This window comes from Crocuta crocuta, unplaced genomic scaffold, assembly GCF_008692635.1.
Source record: "Crocuta crocuta isolate KB4526 unplaced genomic scaffold, BGI_CrCroc_1.0 scaffold149, whole genome shotgun sequence".
Taxonomy (NCBI): Eukaryota; Metazoa; Chordata; class Mammalia; order Carnivora; family Hyaenidae; genus Crocuta; species Crocuta crocuta.
The window spans coordinates 7,289,478-7,309,910 of NW_027551561.1; the positions used below are offsets into that span (position 1 = coordinate 7,289,478).

At 41.5% G+C, this 20,433-nt stretch overlaps 1 protein-coding gene and 1 long non-coding RNA gene across 6 annotated transcripts in view; one reads left to right on the plus strand and one right to left on the minus strand.

The window, feature by feature from the left end:
• Positions 1-20,433, minus strand: part of MYO1D (myosin ID) — a 344,632-nt gene that overhangs the window by 134,614 nt on the left and 189,585 nt on the right. Inside the window, exons 17-19 of the mRNA XM_077749586.1 lie at positions 18,971-19,194; positions 13,406-13,550; positions 12,772-12,876 (exon numbers count right to left, since the gene is read on the minus strand). Of these exons, the coding sequence (XP_077605712.1) occupies positions 12,772-12,876; positions 13,406-13,550; positions 18,971-19,194 (474 nt within the window). The remainder of the gene's footprint in view (positions 1-12,771; positions 12,877-13,405; positions 13,551-18,970; positions 19,195-20,433) is intronic.
• LOC144219577 (uncharacterized) overlaps positions 1-20,433 on the plus strand; it is an 84,877-nt gene that overhangs the window by 46,817 nt on the left and 17,627 nt on the right. The window lies entirely within an intron of this gene.

Consider the following 20,433-nt stretch of genomic DNA (forward strand, 5'->3'; position numbering starts at 1 on the left):
ATCTAAAAGGAGTAGTGGTTTCCGGATCTGTAGAACTTTACAATTTAAATTTCACAATTTTACGGTTTAACAGGGAAAATAAGAAAAACTGAGAAGAATTACGGGACTAAAAATATGTGACTCAGACACTATAAAGAACATAAAAAGGCGAGCCAGAGAATAGGAGAAACATTTTGCAAATCAAATTTCTGATAAGGGGCTTATATCTCTAAAGGAACAGAATGTATATTAAACCCAGGAAATATATCTCAATAATAAAAAGACAAAAAAATGGGTAAAGAATTGGAACTGACATTTCTGCAGAAAAGACATACAAGTGGCCAATAAGCACATGAGAAGATGTGTGACATCATTAGCCGCCAGGGGAATGTAACTCAGAACCAGTGAGATACACCTTCACATTCACTGGAATGACAATAATAAACAAGACAGGTAATAACAAATACTGGCCAGGATGTGGAGAAACCGGAACCCTCATTGCTTCTGGTGCGAATGTAAAATGATGCAGTTGCTTTGGAAAACAGTCTGGCAGTTCCTCCAATAGTTAAATATAGAATTAGGATATGACCCAGAAATTCCACTATTAGGTATATACACAAGGGAAATGCAAACGTAGCCACACAAAACCTTGTGCATGAATGTGCACAGCAGCAGTAATCATGACAGCGAAAAAGAAGAAACAACCTAAATGCCCATCAACTGAGGCACAGATAATAAAATATGATATATCCGCACAATGGAATATAATTTGTCAATAAAAAGAAGTATCGATACATGCTGTAACATGGATGAACCGTAAAAAGATTATGCTAAGTAAACAGTCACAAAAGACCATATATTGTGTGATACCATTTACGTGTAATGTCCAGAATAAGCAAGTCTGTAGAAACAGAGAGATTATTGCTTGCTTGGCGGGGGGAGATGGAAGGTTTGGAGGGCTGACAGCTAAGGGGTTGGGGCTTCTTTTTGAAAACTGATTGTGGTAATGGGTATGCAACTCTGTGACTACACTAAAAGCCAATGAATTGTATACTTTAAAGTGGTGAATGGTATGGTACGTGAATTATATCTCAATAAGGCTGTAAAAAATGCAACCCCTATTGGAAACAATGCATTCTGCCCTTTTCCTAATGCAATGGGTAGCTGTATTTCAGATGAAATTCCCTAAAGAATAATGAGTATGTCATTAAATCTACATGTTCAAAAGTGGACAGTGCCTTCCACAGGCAATGGTACAAATGCCTCATAATTACCACTGTCCATAACAAGAATGGGCTGCGAGGAAAGCCAGTAAATGCCCCACACAGAAAGGATTCAAGCAGAATCCTAATGTGGGTATGGTAGAGGGGATTCCTGCTCTGAATGCAAAGATAAGAGTCCCCAAGGTCTCCTGACACTCAGATTCTATCATTCCCTTACCTGACTTTCAAGAGTTTCTTTAAAAAAATTTTATTTTAAATGTTTTATTTATTTCTGTGAGACAGAGAGAGAGAGGCAGCATGAGCAAGGGAGGGTCAGAGAGAGAGGGAGATACAGAATCTGAAGCAGGTTTCAGGCTCTCGGCTGTCAGCCCAGAGCCCGACACGGGGCTCGAACCCACGAACTGTGAGATCATGACCTGAGCCAAAGTCGGACGCTTAACCAACTGAGCCACCCAGGCACCCCAAGAGTTTTTCTTCAAAAAAAATTTTTTTAAGAGAGAGAAACAGAGTGCGAGCAGGGGAGGGGCAGAGAGAGAGGGAGACACAGAATTTGAAGCAGGCTCCAGGCTCTGAGCTGTTAGCACATAGCCCAATGCTGGGCTTGAACCCATGAACCCTGAGATCATGATATGACCTGAAGTCAGACGCTCAACTGACTGAGCCACTCAGGCACCTTAAGAGTTTTTCTTTTTTTTTTTTCTTAAATACTTTATTGTCAAGTTGGTTTCCATATAACACCCAGTGCTCATCCCCACAAGTGCCCTCCTCCATGCCCATCACCCCGCTTCCCCGCCCCCCCCACACCCATCAGGCCTCAGTTTGTTCTTAGCATTCAATAGTCTCTCATGGTTTGCCTCCCTCCCTCTCCCCCACTATTTTTCCCCTTCTTCTCCCTTATGGTCCTTCGTTAGCTGTCTCCTAATCCTCCTATACGTGCAAACATATGGTATCTGTCCTTCTCTGCCTTAAGAGTTTTTCTATCTGCCACTCTTCTCTTTTTATTTTTTATTTTAAAGATTTTACTATTATTTTTTGGGAATCTCTACACCCAACATGGGGTTCAAATTCACAACCCTGAAATCAAGAGTCACATGCTCTATCGACTAAGGCACCCCTCTGTTCTCCTTTTTTAAACTTAATTTCTGTCAGGGCTCTGCTCCTGACAGGTTTCCTCATGTTATGCTCTCTCTTATATGTTTGTGATTTTCCACTCTCTCCTTTTATCTACGTATATTTTAAGATATTGCTCAAGTTCTCATTCCGTTACAAAGCCTCTAAAATTCCTAATGTAAAAATGATCACTCTTTCCTTTGCACTTCTATTACACAGTTGTAGAATGAATATATAGGATGCATTAGAGTTAAGAGTGAAACAAAACATTAACATTGCAACTCAAGGGCACAGGGTTTTTCTATTAAAGCAGGATACTTGAGAATATGGTGAGCTGTTGGCCTAAGTGCTTTTGCTAATGTAAATAACGGATCCTCTCCCAACCCTTCTTTTCTGAAAGAAAGACAGGGAAGGTTGCTGGTGCTTATAAATTCCAAGACAATAAAGTTAAATCTGTCCTTAGTCTGTATCTTCTTATTGTAAAATTTAGTTACTATCTATACCTCGCTACTAAAAGGGCAAAAGTTTTCATTTAATAATTGCAGAGTTTTAGTAATTTCAAGGACACCTGTAATTTAGACCATGGATGCTTGTTACGAAAAAAAAAACACAGTGCAGAACACTGTGTTTTTATTTTTATTTTTTTAAAGCCTATTTATTTTGATAAAGAAAGCAAGTGTGGGCAGGGAAGGGGCAGAGAGAGAGAACCCCAAGCAGGCTCCATGCTGTCAGCGCAGAGACTGAGTTGGGGCTTGAACTCACGACCATGAGATCATGATGCGAGCTGAATCAAGAGTCAGATGCATAACTGACTGAGCCACCCAGGCACCCCTACAACACTGTGGTTTTTCAAAACAACTTTTTAACCTTTATTCATTTTGTTTTTTGGGAGACAGAGAGAGACAGAGCACAAGCAGGGGAAGGGGAAGAGAGAGAGGGAGACACAGAATCCAAAGCAGGTTCCAAGCTCTGAGCTGTCAGCACAGAGCCTGATGCAGGGCTCCAACTTATGAACCATGGGATCATGACCTGAGCCGAAATCAGACACTTAACAACCGACTGAGTCACCCAGGCACTCCTAGTGTTTTTAAACTTATAGTTGAAGCTATGTTTGGCACAGGAGATTGATTTTACTCATGAATATTGTGATAATCTGATTATAACCTCACTAATCTAGATTTAAGCAACTCAGCCAGTATAAGAGATTATACAGATTATCTTAAAATTGGAAGTATTTAAAAAGCTGCTTCCCTTATAAAACAGCCAAAAATAAGTTACCAAAATAGTTATAAATAAAATTTACAAATTTACTTCATAACAAAGTAAAAAAAATATATTTTAAATGAAGACCAAGAATCAGTAGAACTATTTTATGGTAAAAATAGTAAGAAGTGTGGTTGCCTTTGGTGGTGGTAGAGCTTGGCTCAGAAGGGGTATGAGAGAGCTTTTCAGGGTGATGGAAACGTTCTATGTCTGGACAGGGCTGTGATTGACATGGGTGTACGCACCAGCCCAAACTCATGGAACTGTATACCTTAACACAACTACGGAAACAAAACAGTGTAGCACCTCAAATATCCAGGGCAGATTCTTATTTACTGCCTTATTATTTCACAGACAGTAATTCTGTCTTCAGGCCAGATTGGAATATCCTCAAGGGTCGTTACCATACAGTGGCTTTCTTCTTATACCTCGCAGCACCCAGTACAAAGTGGGCAACTTGTAGCATTTACTACATCCTTGCTGATCAGTTGGTTGAGCACTTTTAATCCCACAAGATAATTTCAAGAGGTGTTCTTCCCCACATAAGCCAATCAGTGTTGATGATAAGAACTGTCAGACTAGAAAACACAGCAGCACACTGGGGAGGTTGCATAATGTGCGAAAACAATTTCCCAAGTGGCAAATGAACGCATGTTTGCTCAAGAGCTGAAGTCCCCACTACCTGGTTTGGTCCTGGAAAACCTTCATTTCTACACTGAAGAAAGAGGAACTGTGGCCTCTTGCTTTCTTATTTCTGAGGCTGGAAGACTATCAGTGAGCTATCTTTTTAATAAAGAGCTCCCTAACATACCACGTATTATAGAAGCACATGGATTGCTCATCTGGAATTATTTTCTTCTTCTGGTTGGAATTGTTGAGATTTGTACTTTTTTGTTTTTTAATCTCATGGCGTGTCTTTCCCATGAGTTAACCTTTCCTTTCCGAGTCTATGTTTCTGGAGGGTAAGGCCCTCAGCAGTAGTCATCGCAACAGTGCTCTGTGCACAGAACGCTGACAAGCCACAGACACAGTCCCGGAGGGATCTAGCAAAAACGTGTCTCCCTGTACTTGCAGCCACGTATTGCTTGGTCATAGCTACGCTTAAATATAGACTCATACTTTCATGGAGAAAAGGGTCTTTCTACAACTGGACATCTAAATATGATATTGAATTAATTTTTTCCTATATTACAAAATTTATTTATTTTAACATTTATTCATTTTTGAAAGACAGAGAGAGAGGGTGAACAGGGGAGGGGCAGAGAGAGGGAGACACAGAATCTGAAGCAGACTCCAGGCTCTGAGCTAACTGTCAGCACAGAGTCTGACACAGGACTTGAACCCACGAACCATGAGATCATGACCTGAGCTGAAGTCAGACACTCAACCGATTGAGCCACACAGGCACCCCACAATGTGCATTTTGAAGCACTCTACAAGCTGCTGCTGATATACAAAGGAATGACAGGAAGTCCTTGGTTATATAGTAAGAATCTGAGTCTAGTAGTTGAGATAGATAAATAAACACATGAAAATAACTTCATACAAAGATAAAATAAATCTAGATAATGGAATAGGGAGAGAATGTACATGTCTGTGTGATTCTGTATAATGCCACTTTAGGAGACAGTCAGAGAATTCCCATATTTGCAGGTAAATCTTTCCCTAACAGGTAGAATTAACCGCAGAACATTTCATCAACAAGGAATTAGCTACATGCTAATTGGGATGTTTCAATTTTAGATTTGGGTAATAGTTAAATCAAAACTGAGCACAAAAAAATTTCTGAACAACTATAATGTCATGTTCCTCAGTGACAAGAAGGAAATGCAAAGCAAAATAAAACCATAAAGGACACTAAACGCCCCCCACGCCAGGTAAAGCAGAAGCCACACCTGTGATAATACATTCCCCATCCCTGCTCCCGAGACCACATTTGCAAGATGCAAGCGAAGCAGTTAGAGATAACTTTGAACACACTGTTACCTCTGGCAGCAGCCACAGCTAACTAAATTAGGACAGGGGAGACAGGACACAGCAGGGCAGGATACAGCAAACTCAAATTTAGGTTTTTGAATTTTATGGTCTCCTCCCTTCTGCCTCAGAGTCTTAGAAATCAGTCAATTCACTAAACATTTCTTTCATAACCAAAGCGTATTTTTCAGCCTTCAACTTGACAAAAAAAGTATCTGTACTTAAGAGGAAAACAGAGTCCATGTGGTAAAATAATAACTCCTCTTGGTAGTAATTATTTACTTCACACAGCAATGGTTTTGCCATGAAAGAGAACTGGTCCTTGTCAGAAGACTTGAAACAGGGTGACGATAGAGGTTCTACATCAGCATTTTTCTAAGTTGTTCTGCACAACATCAGCCTCAGGTGAAGCTTTGTGAAATAAAGGGTTCCAAGTCAGGTGGGTTTGAAGAATGCTGCAAACCATGGCCTCCCCAAGGGTATTCGTACCCCATGAATATATTAAAGGTTCTGAGAATTCTGTGCTTAAAGAGCGTATTTTACGGCTGAACCCTGCATTTCCCAATTATGACACAAGGAATCCTTTTTAAAGACAAATTAATATACATTAAGCAGAACACTGGCTTGTGAAACTCAAGTTGGAGAACGCTAATCTACTAATCATTTGTATCCATCTTGGAGTATGGAGACTAGAGAGCATCTACAGTGGATCATGAATAGTAAGTAAAGCAGTCCTTCATCTTTGGCAAAATCTTATGAAGAAATACATGTGCATTGCACAAGAACATGAGAAAAGAAAAGCTTATTGCGTAACTTCACAAAGTGACACAAGAGTCAAAAACAACACCACAGTAGTAAAGTGGAGAGGACTTCCTTTTTTGTGATGGGTCTGTGAGTTAACCTGGAAACCAGAAGACAAAAACCTCAAAGCAGAAATGTTACTGAAGTGCTATTGAGAAATATTACAGTCCTTTTTATATAAAAACGTAATTTCTAAGGAGAACAGGTCATAAATCTTTACCTTGAGTTTTAGCAACTCAAATCATCCTTAAAACAGAGCAAGTGAGTGGGAAGGACATCATGTACCAATAAAGAGCTTTACATTGTGTAACTTAGCTGAATCTGAGTGCAGAGAGAAAATTTTAACATGCATATACAAATTTGTAAATTCAAAGTTAATTAAAATAATTACGGCACAGGAACACTTTCTTTCTTTCTCTTGAACTCATAAAGTAATAGAAAAACTGGATGACAGACTCACTATAGAAGGAGATCTCATCTTATTTCTTTTATTCCCCATGCTACACTCCTCAACCAAAGAATCTATTTATAATTTTAGTCACCACCCCAGGAGGCCAGAGATAAAGTTCCCCTGGAGAGTTAGACCAACAGAAAACATAATATTGGTGAAGGTAGCTATTTGCATAAGCCTCCCATCTTAAAGGACATTTTATAACTAGTTAGGGAAAGTGGTCATTTCCAAAAGACTCAAAGAAGAAAGAAGATGACTTTGCTGAAACTGTATCAAGTTTACCTTGGCACGTCCCTGGGATTGAAATGTTTCTAAAAAAGGCATTATATAAGCTCAATGGCAGAAAACCAAACAATCTGATTAAAAAAAGAACAGAGGACCCAAACAGACATTTTCCCAAAGATATGCAGATGGTCAACTGGCACATGAAAAATACTCATCACTCATCATCAGGGAAATACAAATCAGAAGCACAATGAATATTACCCTACACCTTGTCAGAATGGTAGAGTCAAAGACAAGAAATAAAAAGCGTTGGTGAGGATGTGGAGAAAAAGGGACCCTCATGTATTGCTGGTGGGAATGTAAAGTGGTACAGCCACTGTGGAAAACTGTGTGGAGATTCCTCAGAAAATTAAAAATAGAAATACCATATGATCCAATAATTCTACTGGGTATTCACTCAAAGAAAATGAAAACACGAATTCAAAAAGATATCTGCACCCCTGTGTTTACTGCAGTGTTATAAACAGATAAGGAAGATGTGAGGCATCTATCAGAATATCACACAGTCATAAAAACAAATGAGATCCTGCCATTTGCAACAACATGGATGAACCTATAGAGTATTACATGAAGTGAAATATGTCAGACAAAGACAAATACCATATGATTTCACTCATATGTACAAATGGGGTGCCTGGGTGGCTCAGTCGGTTAAGTGTACAGCTTCCGCTCAGGTCATGATCTTGCAGTCTGTGAGCTCGAGCCCTGCGTTGGGCTCTGTGCTGACAGCTCAGAGCCTGGAACCTGCTTTGGATTCTGTGTCCCCCACTCTCTCTGCCCCTCCCCCTGCTCACGCTCTATCATTCTCTTTCTCTCCTTCAAAAATAAATAAACATTAAAAAAATAAAAGAGAAAACATATGAATAAACAAACAGAATCAGACATATAAATACAGAAAAGAAACTCAAGCTGATGGTGGCCAAAGGATGGGCATTTGCATAAAGGTGTGTGGGAGAAACAGGCTTCCAGCTATGGAAAGTCATGGAAATAAAAGGGACCGCATAGACAATATAGTCAATGATACTGTAATAATGAGGTCTGGTGACCTATGGTAGCTACACTTGTGAGCAGAACATAAGGTAGAGAGTTGTTGAATCACTATGTTGTACCTGAAATTGGTGTAACATTGCGTGCCAACTACACTCAAATAAAAAAATTTAATTATTTAAGGTATAGTGTGAAGAAATATTATTTTTCACTGAATTTAGAAACACAAGAGCATGACTAAAAAATTTTCAGCTTTTATCGAGCAGGATCCAGGGAGAGACATGCTGTCAGACATCAAACTGTCATCACTGGAGATGAATCAGAGACACCAGGTTCTTCCACAGTAGATGACATAATTCTTAAAACCATTCAATGCTCTTTGATCAACTGTTCTGATGACTAATTTCTCACATAGCTTGATACTAGAAAGGAATTGCCCTAGATAGTAGATATGAGAAGTCACTAAAATGATATATTCCTTTGTGAAATTCACCAAATGACATTGTGGCTTATATATGGTTTTGTGTCTGATTCCGGTCAGCAAAAGCTATTTCCTGATTGTCTGATCAACTCCAGGTACACTTATAAAAGAGTTCCTGGACCTAGGAGTTCAGAACTGGACTCCAACATACTGTCAGCAAGTTTTCCTTGGTGATGTTTATTTCATTCTGAGTTGTAAAAAAGCTACTCTCTAGTTTGTTAAAAAGTCTGTATTATATTGAGGTGATCTCTTCTTCCTTAGAATATTTAAATGCCCCAGTTCTGGGTCACCACTCTTCTACTTTTTTTCTCTATTAAGGTGATGAATCTATTACTTCACATAAGTGTAATACAATATTTGCCTTTTTTTTGGTCTTATTCACTCAGATAATATCTTCAAGGTCATTCATGCTGTATCATGTATTTCATTCCTTTTTATGACTGAATAGTATTCCATTGTGTGGATACATGTATTCTTTATTCATCTGTTCATGGACATTTGGGCTGTTTCCACCTTAACTACTGTGAAGAATGCTGCTATGGGCACTGGTATACAATTATCTTTTCAAGAGATTGATTGGTTGGTTGACTTAAAGTTTGTTTGTTTACTTATATATTTTGAGAGAAATAGAGAGGGAACAAGCAGGGGAGGGGCAGAGAGAGAGGGAAACAGAGGATCCAAAGTGGGCCCTACGCTGACAGCAGACAGCCTGATGCGGGGCTCAAACTCACAAACTGTGAGATCATGAGCTGAGCTGAAGTTGGATATTCAACCAACTGAGCCACCCAGGCACCCCAAAAGATTTAAATAATAAGAAAAATATTATGTATTTCCACACATGGCCACCATTCCCCTTACTCTTCATTCCTTGGTATATGCCCATATTACCATCTGGAATCACTTCTCTCTGAAGGACATTCTCTAACATTTCCTGTAATGCACATTTTTGGATATGTCTGAAGAAGTTTTTCTTTCACTTCAATTTATTTATTTATTTAAAAAACTTCTTTAAAGTTTATTTATTTTCAGAGAGAGAGAACGAGCAGGGGAGGGGCAGAGAGAGAGCAGGACAGCAGAGAGCCTGACCTAGGGCTCAAACTCACAAAAGGTAAGATTGTGACCTGAGCTGAAGTTGGGCGCTTAACAGACTGAGCTACCCAGATGCCCCTATTTCACTTTGGCTTTCAAAAGATGTAGTTGCTGGGTGCTGAATTCTAGGTTTACAGCTTTTTTCTTCTTTCAGAACAAGAAGTTTTAACGTTGTTGCTCCAACTATCTTCTCACTTGCATTGTTTTCTGACCAGGGATCTGATGTATCCTCAGATCTTTCTCCTCCGTCTTTTTTCTCTCTCTCTTTTTAAAACATTTATTTTGTGAGAGAGAGTGTGAGTAAGCAGGGTGGGGGCAGAGAGAGAATCCCAAGCAGGCTCCACACTGTCAACACAGAGCCCACTGTGAGGCTCAAACTCATGAACTGTGAGGTCATGACCTGAGCCAAAAGCAAGAGTCAGATGCTCAACAGACTGAGCTACCCAGGCGCCCCTCTTTTTTCTCTTTATCATTGCTTCTAAGCAATTTGATCATGTTGTGCCTTGGTACAGTTTTCTTCATGTTGCTTTGTGTTTGGGGTTTGTTGAGTTTCTTGAATCTAAGAGTTTGTAGTTTTCCTCAAATCTGAAAAAATTTCAGCCAATATTTTTTCAAATATTTTAAATTTCCCCTCTCTCTCCTATAGGGACTCTACAGGCACATGTATTGGGCCATTTGATGTTGGCTCACAGGGTCCGGATTTTTTGCTCTTTTTTGAGGCGGTGGCATCTTTCCCCTCCTTTTCTTGTTGTGTTTCACTGGAGATACTTTTATTGCTGTATCTTCAAGTTTATAAATCTTTCTTCTGCAGTGTCTACACTGCTGTTAATCTCATCAAGTAAATTAAAAAAAAAAAGATCTCAGATGCTGTATTTTTCATCTCTATCCATAACATATATGCCTAACAATTATTTTAATGATCTTGACTTTTAATTCTATAATCTAGGTCAGTTCTGGATCAGTTTGAATGACTGACTTTTCTTCTCATTATAGGCTGCAGTTTCCTGCTGTTTGGCATGCCTGGTAATTTTGTATCCAATGGTATGAATTCTGAATTTTATCTTTTGGGGGCTAGCGAGTTTGTATTCCCATAAATACTTTTCAGCTTTGTTCTGGAGCACAGGTTACTTGGAAACAGTCTGATTCTTTTGGGTCATGTTTTCAAGATTTGTTGGCTGGGATGAGGGCAACAATGAGTCAAGGGCTAATTACTCCGCAAGACCAATGATTCCTATCAGTACTCTACCCGGTATCCAATGAATCATGAGGGTTTTTTCCCCAAGGGTTGGTGAGAGCAGGTACTATTCGCAGTGCTTGGTGAGTACTGGCCAATGCTGCTGCTTATCCTTTGGCATGTTGTTTTTCTGACCTTGGGCAGTTTCTTCATGTGCACATGCTGAGCAGTGCCCAGGTGAACACCTGCTGCAGACCCTCTGAGGCTATTGGGAGGTCCCTCTCTGCAGCCTGCTTTTCTCTGGCTCTCGGCTCTTTAAACTCCAGCTGCCCTGGTGTCTTCCAGCTCAGCTCTTTGTTTCACTAGTGGGATCTATTGAGCTCTGCCTTGGCTCCCCGACTCATCCACAGACTAGAAAACCTCTCAAGGAAGTAGACCAGTTAACTGTAGGTCTCACTTGTCTGCTTCTTGTATCTCAGGAATTGCTGTCGTCCCCTACTTGAAGTGCGCTGACCAGAAAACTATGGTATCAAGTCTCTTTAACGTGTATCCTTCTTTTGTTCATCTTATAGCCACACTACATTCTACAGTGCACATACACCATTATTAGTCTAATCATACATTGATGCAATTTTTCCAGTTTTTCGGCTATTACAATGTATAAAACTCTATCTTTGTATATATGTATGACTATATTGTACAATAAATCCTGCGTTGTGGAATTCCTAGATTAAGTGGTCTAAGCATTTAAATTTTTGATAGCTATTGCCAAACTATTCACTCAGAAGGATGCCTACCAACAGTGTTTCCTCTAAATCTTGCAAATGCTAGTTGCTATCAACATCTCAAAGTTTGCCAAACTTACAATGGAAAAGTATTTCATTATTTTGACCTGAATAATATTGCAGTTGTGTACTTTTTCAAGATTTGAAACAAAACAACTGTAAAATCACCCAAACCTGGGCTTTTGTCATGAGATAATTCCTCTTTTGGAAATATACTGGCATATTTATGTCAGTATTTCTTCTGGGCTCAATCTAGGAAATATTTTTCTTAAATTCACCCATTTCTTTAATATTTTGAAATTTATTTACTTACTTTTGCACAGTGCTTTATTAATTACTGCAATGTCTTTTGTATTTTTTGAAAACAAGCATTCTAAAATTAAAAAAAAAAACCTAACTATGTCCTCTGCCATCCACCCTCCAACTTCCACACTTCTACCTGCCCAACGGCCATCATCTGCAGGTAAATAACAGTCCACACACACGTGTTGTCTCAGATAAGCAACTATATTAATAACTCATAACTTCCCCCTCCCCCACCTCCCAAATCCTCTGTCCTTCTCTCTTTTCTAAACTATGCCCTTCCTCCCTCCCCTCCTTTAAAAAAAGTAATAAAACATGTATAAAAAAATACTAAATGACCATCTGGGGTGCCTGGGTGGCTCAGTCAGTTGGGCATCTGACTTCAGCTCAGGTTATGATCTTGTGATCATACAGGAGTTCAAGCTCTGTATTGGGCTCTTTGCTGTCAGCACGGAGCCTGTTTTGGATCCTCTGTCTTTCTCCCTCTGCTCCTCCTCTGCTTGTGCTTGCTCTCTCATTCTCTCTCTCAAAAATGAATAAAACATTAAAAACAATCATTTAAAAAAAGTACTAAATGACCATGAAATCCAAGGTAGACCAGCACATGGTAGGAAAGACACACATGCAGTAAAATACAAATCCCTGATCTCAGGGAGGCCTCACTTCCCTTACAAAGGCTCACAGCCTAACCCTGAAGCTGCGGTCACCTCAGCCACTGAACCCGCGCCTCACCACGGGCAGGGAGGGCTCACTCGTGGTGTGGCAGGGGATGCACCTATGGTGAGGGCTTCCAGAGCCACAGCTAAGTTAGGTTCATCTGGATGCATCTTCTCTTCCCACGGACGTCTGTTTCAAGCCCACCTCACCTTACGGACATGACAGGAAAAGAGGATGTTCATGTATTTGTCCTTCCGTTTCAGTTCGTTTGCGACGGGGACAAAAGTGCCCGACGTCTGAGGAGTATCTGGCTTCTGAAAAAGGAAACATGATAAAATGAGTCTGCTTAGCATTTTAGATGAAAAGGCAATCTTTCAGTTGCCTGCTTTGTAACCATGCTCAGTTTCACACACATACTTTTATCTCCCATCCCAGATGGTGAGCTGCTACAGGGGTGTTACAATACCAAAGGGCCTGTAAGATTTTTAGAATAAGGGATGGGAGGGAGAATGAAATGTAGCTTTGGGAATAATTAGTATAAAGGTGGTAATTAAAAATAGCTGCTGAATTATGCAAGGGAAGGTTTAAATGCTCAAAAATTAGGTTGTGGAGTGTACTTAATACATACGGCACAGAGACACAGACAACCTTTTTTTAAAGGAGGGGAAACATCAAATATTGCACAGTTAGAAGCAAAAAAATCTTTTAGGTGAGTATCTTATAGTTTACAGAAGTTTAGCTTCTGTAGGTGTCTTGTTCTTTCCACAAATTATTGCAGAAAAATTCTTTCCTTTCTTTGTAAGGGGAGCAGCAGTTGACTGTACTTTGTCCTCCTGGACGTACCGAAGCAAGATAGTTGCCCTCCCAGGCTCTCTGCAGCCCCAGGTCGGCCCTTTGACCTTTCAACATTTCCATGGCTGCAACCTTTGCCCTGACTTGGGGCAGGTCAGAGGCGGGCATGCTCTTGATGAGCTGGGATGCTCTCCATCTGTAAGTCAATAAACGAAATGTATTAGGATTTAGAAACCCAATCCCATTCATTCTCCAAAATAACTGAGCTGGCATTAAGCAGAATTTAAACCAAAGTACCTGCATGCTACACACACACACACACACACACACACACACACACACACACACACACAAAAACGAAAGGTCTCTAAAATATACACAGAACTTGTTAGACAAAGATTTCTGTATAACTTGCTTTGTCATTTGTGTGTTTTGAAAGCAACCAGAACTTCATGATACGTGGGTTCTCCTAAAAGTTATAGTTAGGGCACAGAGAGTTTGGATTCTTCACTCATTCAATCAACAAATGCTTCCTAGACACTAAGTAAACTCCAGATGCTGTTATAGGCAGTGAAGGCCCAGCAATGAGCAATCAGATAAAGGTCCTTTCTGCTAAGTGCTTAATTCTAGAAGCAGGTACAGACAGCAAAGAAACCAACCAGCATGAGCAACGTGTTAAGTGCTATGGAGAAACTCAGGGAAGGCAGGAAGGGCAGGGGTGCAGCAGAGGGTAGGAACAGGGTTGGGTGTTATTGATATAGGGAGGTCTGGGGGGCACCACTGATCTATGAGCAGAGACCTTTAAGAAGTGAGGGAGGTGCATGGATATTTGAACAAGAGTGTCTTCTCCAGGAAGAGAGCACAATAGTGCAAAGGCTCTAAAGTGTGCACCTGCTGGGTGGGTTGGGGGACTGGTGAGAAGTCCTGTGAAGCTGCAGCAGGAGGAGCATGGGGAAGGGGAGCAGGTGGGGAGCCCACAGAGCACACAGCCACAGAGGCCATTGTCAGGACTCTGGTCTTTATTCTGAATGAGACTAGAAGCCACTGGAAGGTTCTGAACAAGGAAGGGACATGACCTGACCCCTGCTTTACAGGATCATCCCAACTGCTGTGAGGAGGGAGGCTGGAGCCGGTAGGAGGCTATTTCTGTAATGCACATGGGAGAGGTCAATGGCTGGGATTGAGCAGGGAGTGGTAGAGTGGTTCTGAAGGACACACCAGTAGATATGCTGATGTATTAGATGTGGGAGCAAGAGAACAAGGGAGAATTTAAAGACGACTCCAAGATTGCTGGTCCAAGTAAATGAAAGCATAAGCTAATCTATTCCTGACTGAGAAAAACAAGCACAAAGCTTTTACTCCGTTAGAGCCATCTGAGCCCTAAATGCACTTATGCCATCTAAGAGCAGGGGAATGGAAGCAAATCCAGATTAACAACATTTCCATCTCCATTTCCTCCTCCTTCTCCTCCTCAAAAGAGAGCATAGGCATGGGAGGGGTAGAGGGAGAAAGAGTCTTAAGCAGGCTTCATGCCCAACACGAAGCCTGACACGGGGCTTGATCTCACAAACCAAGAAATCATTACCTGAGTCGAAATCAAGTCAGACACTTAACCAACTGAGTCCCCCAGGTGCCCCCAGAACTTCTTTATACCAGATGGAATAATCAAGGCCAGTGGCTATGCTTCCACAAAACTCGAGGATCAAACGCACCTAACACAGAGAGCTCCCCTATGTACATAAAATGTGACTGCTTCCAGATAAGACTTTCCCAAGATGTGTTCCATTTTCAAGAGGGTGACTTGAGCCTAAAAGTTTGTTTTTCTCTCTTAAATTCCTACTGAAATAACCAAATAAATATAAAAATGAGGAAAAACTCTGTAGCAGCGCCAGCAAACGAGAAGGATGTCAATGAACTTTGATATGATGACTTTCTCAGAGATTTGAAGCAGACGGGCCCGAGATGCTGGCAAAGTGGCTCAGTGCTGAGCTGAGCAGTCTACTTGGTGGGAGGAGAGGAAGCCTTTGGGCAGAAATGGCCTGGAGAGTCCTTGGGCCTGAAGTAGCCGGGGCCAGTGGCCAGGATAGGCGGTGAAGGATCTCACGGTGGGAGATGTGCCAGCTCTCTGCACAAAGAATGGCTGCCTGCGGTGAGATGGGGCCATCTGCTGTAGCAGACAGCGCTAAGGTAGCAGGATACAAAAACAACAGCCATGGAAAAAGTAAAGGCTAGGCCTAAGACTGAAATCCTCTTCTCTGCTTTCTGTGGCCAACTGACACTCCAATGGGACAGACTGTCCTAAGATCATTCTGGAAGAGGCTGGAAGAATGACAGGCTGGGAGCAGGTGGTGGTCATAGTCAAGGTCAACTGGCGACGGGCACATCCTACAATGCTAAGCAGCTTGTCAAGCAACTGCCCCAATTAACCCTCAGGTTCCAAATTTTATTCTCTGTGGGAGGAAGTCTTTGCTCTATCTGCTGGTCTGTTTTCAGCCTGAGTGCCCGTCTGTCCCTTCTTCGCTGGCCACAGTGGCCCAGGACAAGGCCCATACCTGACTGACTCCAGGGACACGTTGGGGACCTGATAAGTAAACTCTCATCTATAAACCTAGTAGCCCCAACAACATGTTTATTTATGGTGGTCGTAATAATTGCCAGCCTTGACAACATGAAAATGGGGAGCACAAGGAAGGCTCCCAGTCTTCCCAGAATGAAAAAGAATTACTGTGAGGAACAGGAGTGACCTTAACTATGATGAGACATGCTGAGATTTTAGAAGACAAAACAAGAAAAACCCCTGATCAGAGTGGAATTCTTGAACACACTGCTCTCAGTAGTCCACAGATCAGAAGAGTTAAGAATAAATCAGGTAGGACACAGTGACTACGTGGTCACTGGTAACCGATGGTCTGTGGCACATTCAGCCTATGGCTTGGTTTTGTGCTGCTCGAGAACTAAGAATAGTTTTTACATGTTTGACAAAACAGAGCAAAGCAAAGCAAAATATGTGACAGAGACCATACATAGTCCATAAAGCCTAAAATATTTATAACCTGGCCCTTAACAGGAAAAGTCTGCCTTCAGACGAGATTAACACAACTGGCAGGATTCTGTGTGTGTGTGTGTGTGTGTGTGTGTGTGTATGTGTGTGTGTGTGTGTGTGTGTGTATGCAAAGTCAGCAAGCAGAGCAGATGCATTATTTTAAAAGTGTTCATTAACCAATAAGCCCCAAGAAGGCTGGAACTATCTCTCACATCTTTCTTTTCTGTCACCATATCCCTGGAACCTAGGCCAGTGCCCATGACACTGTTGGCCTGGAGTAAGTATTTGTTAAATGAATGAACTGAATTTTGCAATGATGAATCGATTATAGGCCATATATAAAACTACCTGAATCTGAAAAGAAGACTGTACAGGTCACAGTGTGACACAATCAAAATCACTAATTCTTTGCGGCAATTAAAAATACTACATAGATCTTTTTTTCTTGTCATGGACAGGTCTCCAAAAATTTTTTTGTTGTTTATTTATTTATTTTGAGACAGAGAGAGCGAGAGCAAGCACAAGCAGGGGAGGGGTAGAGAGAGAGAAGGAAAGAGAGAGAATCCCAAACAGGCTCTATGCTGTCAGCGTGGAGCCCAACGTAGGGCTCAATCTCATGAACTGAACCATTTTTTCAACATGACCTGAGATGAAATCAAGAGTCAGACACTTAACCAACTGAGCCACCCAGACCACCTTCCAAAAAACTTTAAGTAGTCATATAACCTTATTTGTGTAAAGAGAGAGATGAAAAAAGTCCCAAATGATATGTGACTGTGTATGCATACACACTCTTAGCATGAGCGAACATTTCTACAGTGTTTATTATGTGCCAGTTACTATCTGAAACACTTCATACACCTATTTACTCATAATCTTTTCCACAACCCTATGAGCAGGTACTACTATCATGGTACTTTTACAGGTATGGAAAGTAAGGGAAAGAGAGATTATCTAGTTTGCCCAAGGCTACACAACCAGGCAGCAATAGAGACTGGACATGGACCCAGGCTTCAGGATTTGTGTTCTTAACCATTATACCATGCTGTCCCTTACACAGGGGTGTGTGCTTGTAAATGCACAGACACAGACATATATAAGGGCACAAACTAACTATTAATGAGTGATTATCTCAGGGGGAGGAAATAAAATGGAGGAGAGAAGAGGAGGTGTGGAGAATTTCAACTTTATATCCTGTAGATTCCATATTATTTCACTTAAAAAAAAACATAGTGAGCATGTATTCATGTACAGCTCAGTTACTTTCTAAATTATGTCACAAGTGCAGGTTACAGATGATACCATTCATGAAAAACATGTACCTGCACATTAAAAAGCCTGCCAGGATTTACAGTGAACACTGATCGTATTAGATCTGAGAATAGAGGTAATTTTGCTTTAATTATTGTTTGATTTTTTCTTTTTATGAGGTATCATTCCTTTTTCTTTCTTTCCTTTTTTTTTTTACAAAAGGCAAATGGGATACATATTAAAGAATTTTTTTCCTCTGCATTTTCAAAAATCTTTGATATCTGCCACCAGTTATACAGAGCTAACTCTAAGGGAAGATAAAATCTGATTTAGCACAGAATTAGAAATTAGTTCTTTTACATTCAGTATGCCGATTATCTCATAGTGTTCTTTGGGGAATACCCCAGTGCCACATGACTGCATGTGAGACTGCCAGCTTAGTGTGTGTGACGAGATGGCTGGGTCTAAGCCACAGCTAAATGTTACCTGGTGCCCAGTGGCAACTAGCAGGCTATCTGACGAAGGGGAAAGGGCTATGAATAACTAGGTATACCCTCAGATTCAGGGCAGCTTGCTGAAAATGAAGATCAGATGAAAAGATATTAGATTTTATGTGGGGGGTTATTATGTTAAAAAAAAAAAAGGAAGCAACTGTGTTCCCCCTTGTACTTTAAAGTCACCTGGGAAACTTTAGGAAGGACCTCTGTTTGGCACGCCTGGGTGGCTTAGTCGGGTGAGCATCTGATTCTTGATTTCGACTGAGGTCATGATCGCAGGGTCATGGGATGGAGCCCCACGTCAGGCTCGGCGCTGGGTGTGGGACCTGCTTGAGATTCTCCCTCTCCCATTTGCACTCCTTTCTCTTTCTCTCTCTCAAAGAAAAAAAAAAGGACCTCTGTTTGGGCCCCACTTCACGGTTCTGCTAAACAGGACTTTCTGGAAGCAGGATGTGGGCATTGGTGTGTTTCATAAACTCCTTGGTATGTTTCACAACCAGGATAGAGAGGCAAAGGATTAAGAGACTTTTGGGTTGAGTTCCATGTGGTGATTTTAATAAACAGTTATTTTGAAAGAGACAACATGCTAATAGCTTAACTACGGTGTGGCTAAGTGCTGTCAGCTGCTACAGGAGAAATACACACAGTTCTGCTATTCTGAGAGGTAAACAGATGCCCTGTGAAAGCGAAACCTCCAGACCTGAAGACACGAGGTAAAAGCTGTGTCGGCAAATGGCTGGGCCAATATCACGGTCGCAGATCTGTGACTTTATGTATTAAGTGTGTGACCGTAAATGGAAGCAGCATGTACCCACAGGCTCTTACCTATTAAAAATTGCCTGTAAGGCCTCCTCAAAACGGCGCAGAACTTTAGGCGGGGTTGGCCACTTCACATGCTTCCCATAGTCCTTCATGGTCTTGATGCCGTGGAAGCGTCTGGCAACCTCGTGAATGTAGGCCTTCACCTTGTAACGCCGGTAGTATCTGATAATTGTCAGAGCTGCCTTGGTCCTCTTGTACCGCATGCGGGCCAGCGTGCCTCGCCACACCTTCACAACGGAGAAAGAAGAAAGAGAAGAGTGTTGCCGGCTGGCTCAGCAAGCAGTTCGTGACTTTGAAGTCATATACGCTCCTCTACTTATAGAGTACCAACGGGGGATGGTGCATGTTGCCAACAAAATCAGGCAGGGATAAAGCATGTCAGTTCTGCCTGCCACCAACAGATGGCGCCAGGAGTCATGCTGGCCATTGGCCTCGGCGGTCTCTCTGTTCACGATGTACACTGGGGTGTGCGCCCAGTCTGAAGGAGAGTTCTGGAGAGGAGAGTCATGAAGAGAAGAAAGCCAAAATGCAAATGTCTGGAAAAATATTTTAAGGATGTTGAAAGGAAGGGTGAGTCAGAACCAAAAGCCATCAACATCTACAGTTCTCTAATGAAACCTAGCTTTACACAGATTACACCGCTGGCCACTAGCGTACCCGCACACGGGACTTACCGAAGGGCTTCTACACAGCCGGCGCGGCTCTCCTCCCTAGGTGCTGTGTAAACTACCCTGCAATCTAGATGTAATCTCAGGGAAAGGGTAAAGCAGGTGACTAACACGTTTTGTTTAAACTGTTTTTCAGTGCTCAAAAATCAACTAGACCATATGTAAGTGTCTCCGTGCCTGCTTTGCCAAGCGTGGTGAGGTCAGAAGTACTTAGACTTTTCCTTCAGGACCCGCTGCCCATATTCCTGTACTTCCCAGTCTCTCAAGTAAAAAGGAATTTGTTATAATCTTCACTTCATCATTGGCTCTTTCCCTATACCTGTCCTCTATCACTGAAACTTACTCTTTCTTGTACAAGGTCCCTTTCTCTTCCTTTTTTGCTACTACAGTCTCCAAGACCCCAAACTACCCACATCACTTTCTTCAACAAATTCCCCGTACACACTGCCATCACGTTCCAGTTGATAGTAACTGCTGCTAATTAATTAACCATCCCACTTCCTGGGCTGTTGGTATCAACCTCCCTCCCTGTCTCTGGACTCCCGGGACCAAGATTTTCAACCTCTGGTTCAAGCCCCACGGTATGGGGCTTCCAGACTCCCTCAGGTTTCTTTCATTTCCTCTTAAGTCCCCACCTGTGCCCACCAATTTCTCAGAAAACCTTGTGCAATGCCTCCTTTATTCAGTCATTTTAGGATTTCTTCATGCCGACTCCTAAACTGCCATCACGTGCTTGCAATGTTCTCTTTTTTTCAGCCCACTGCACGATATGGATAGATTTTTTTTTTTTTTTTTTTT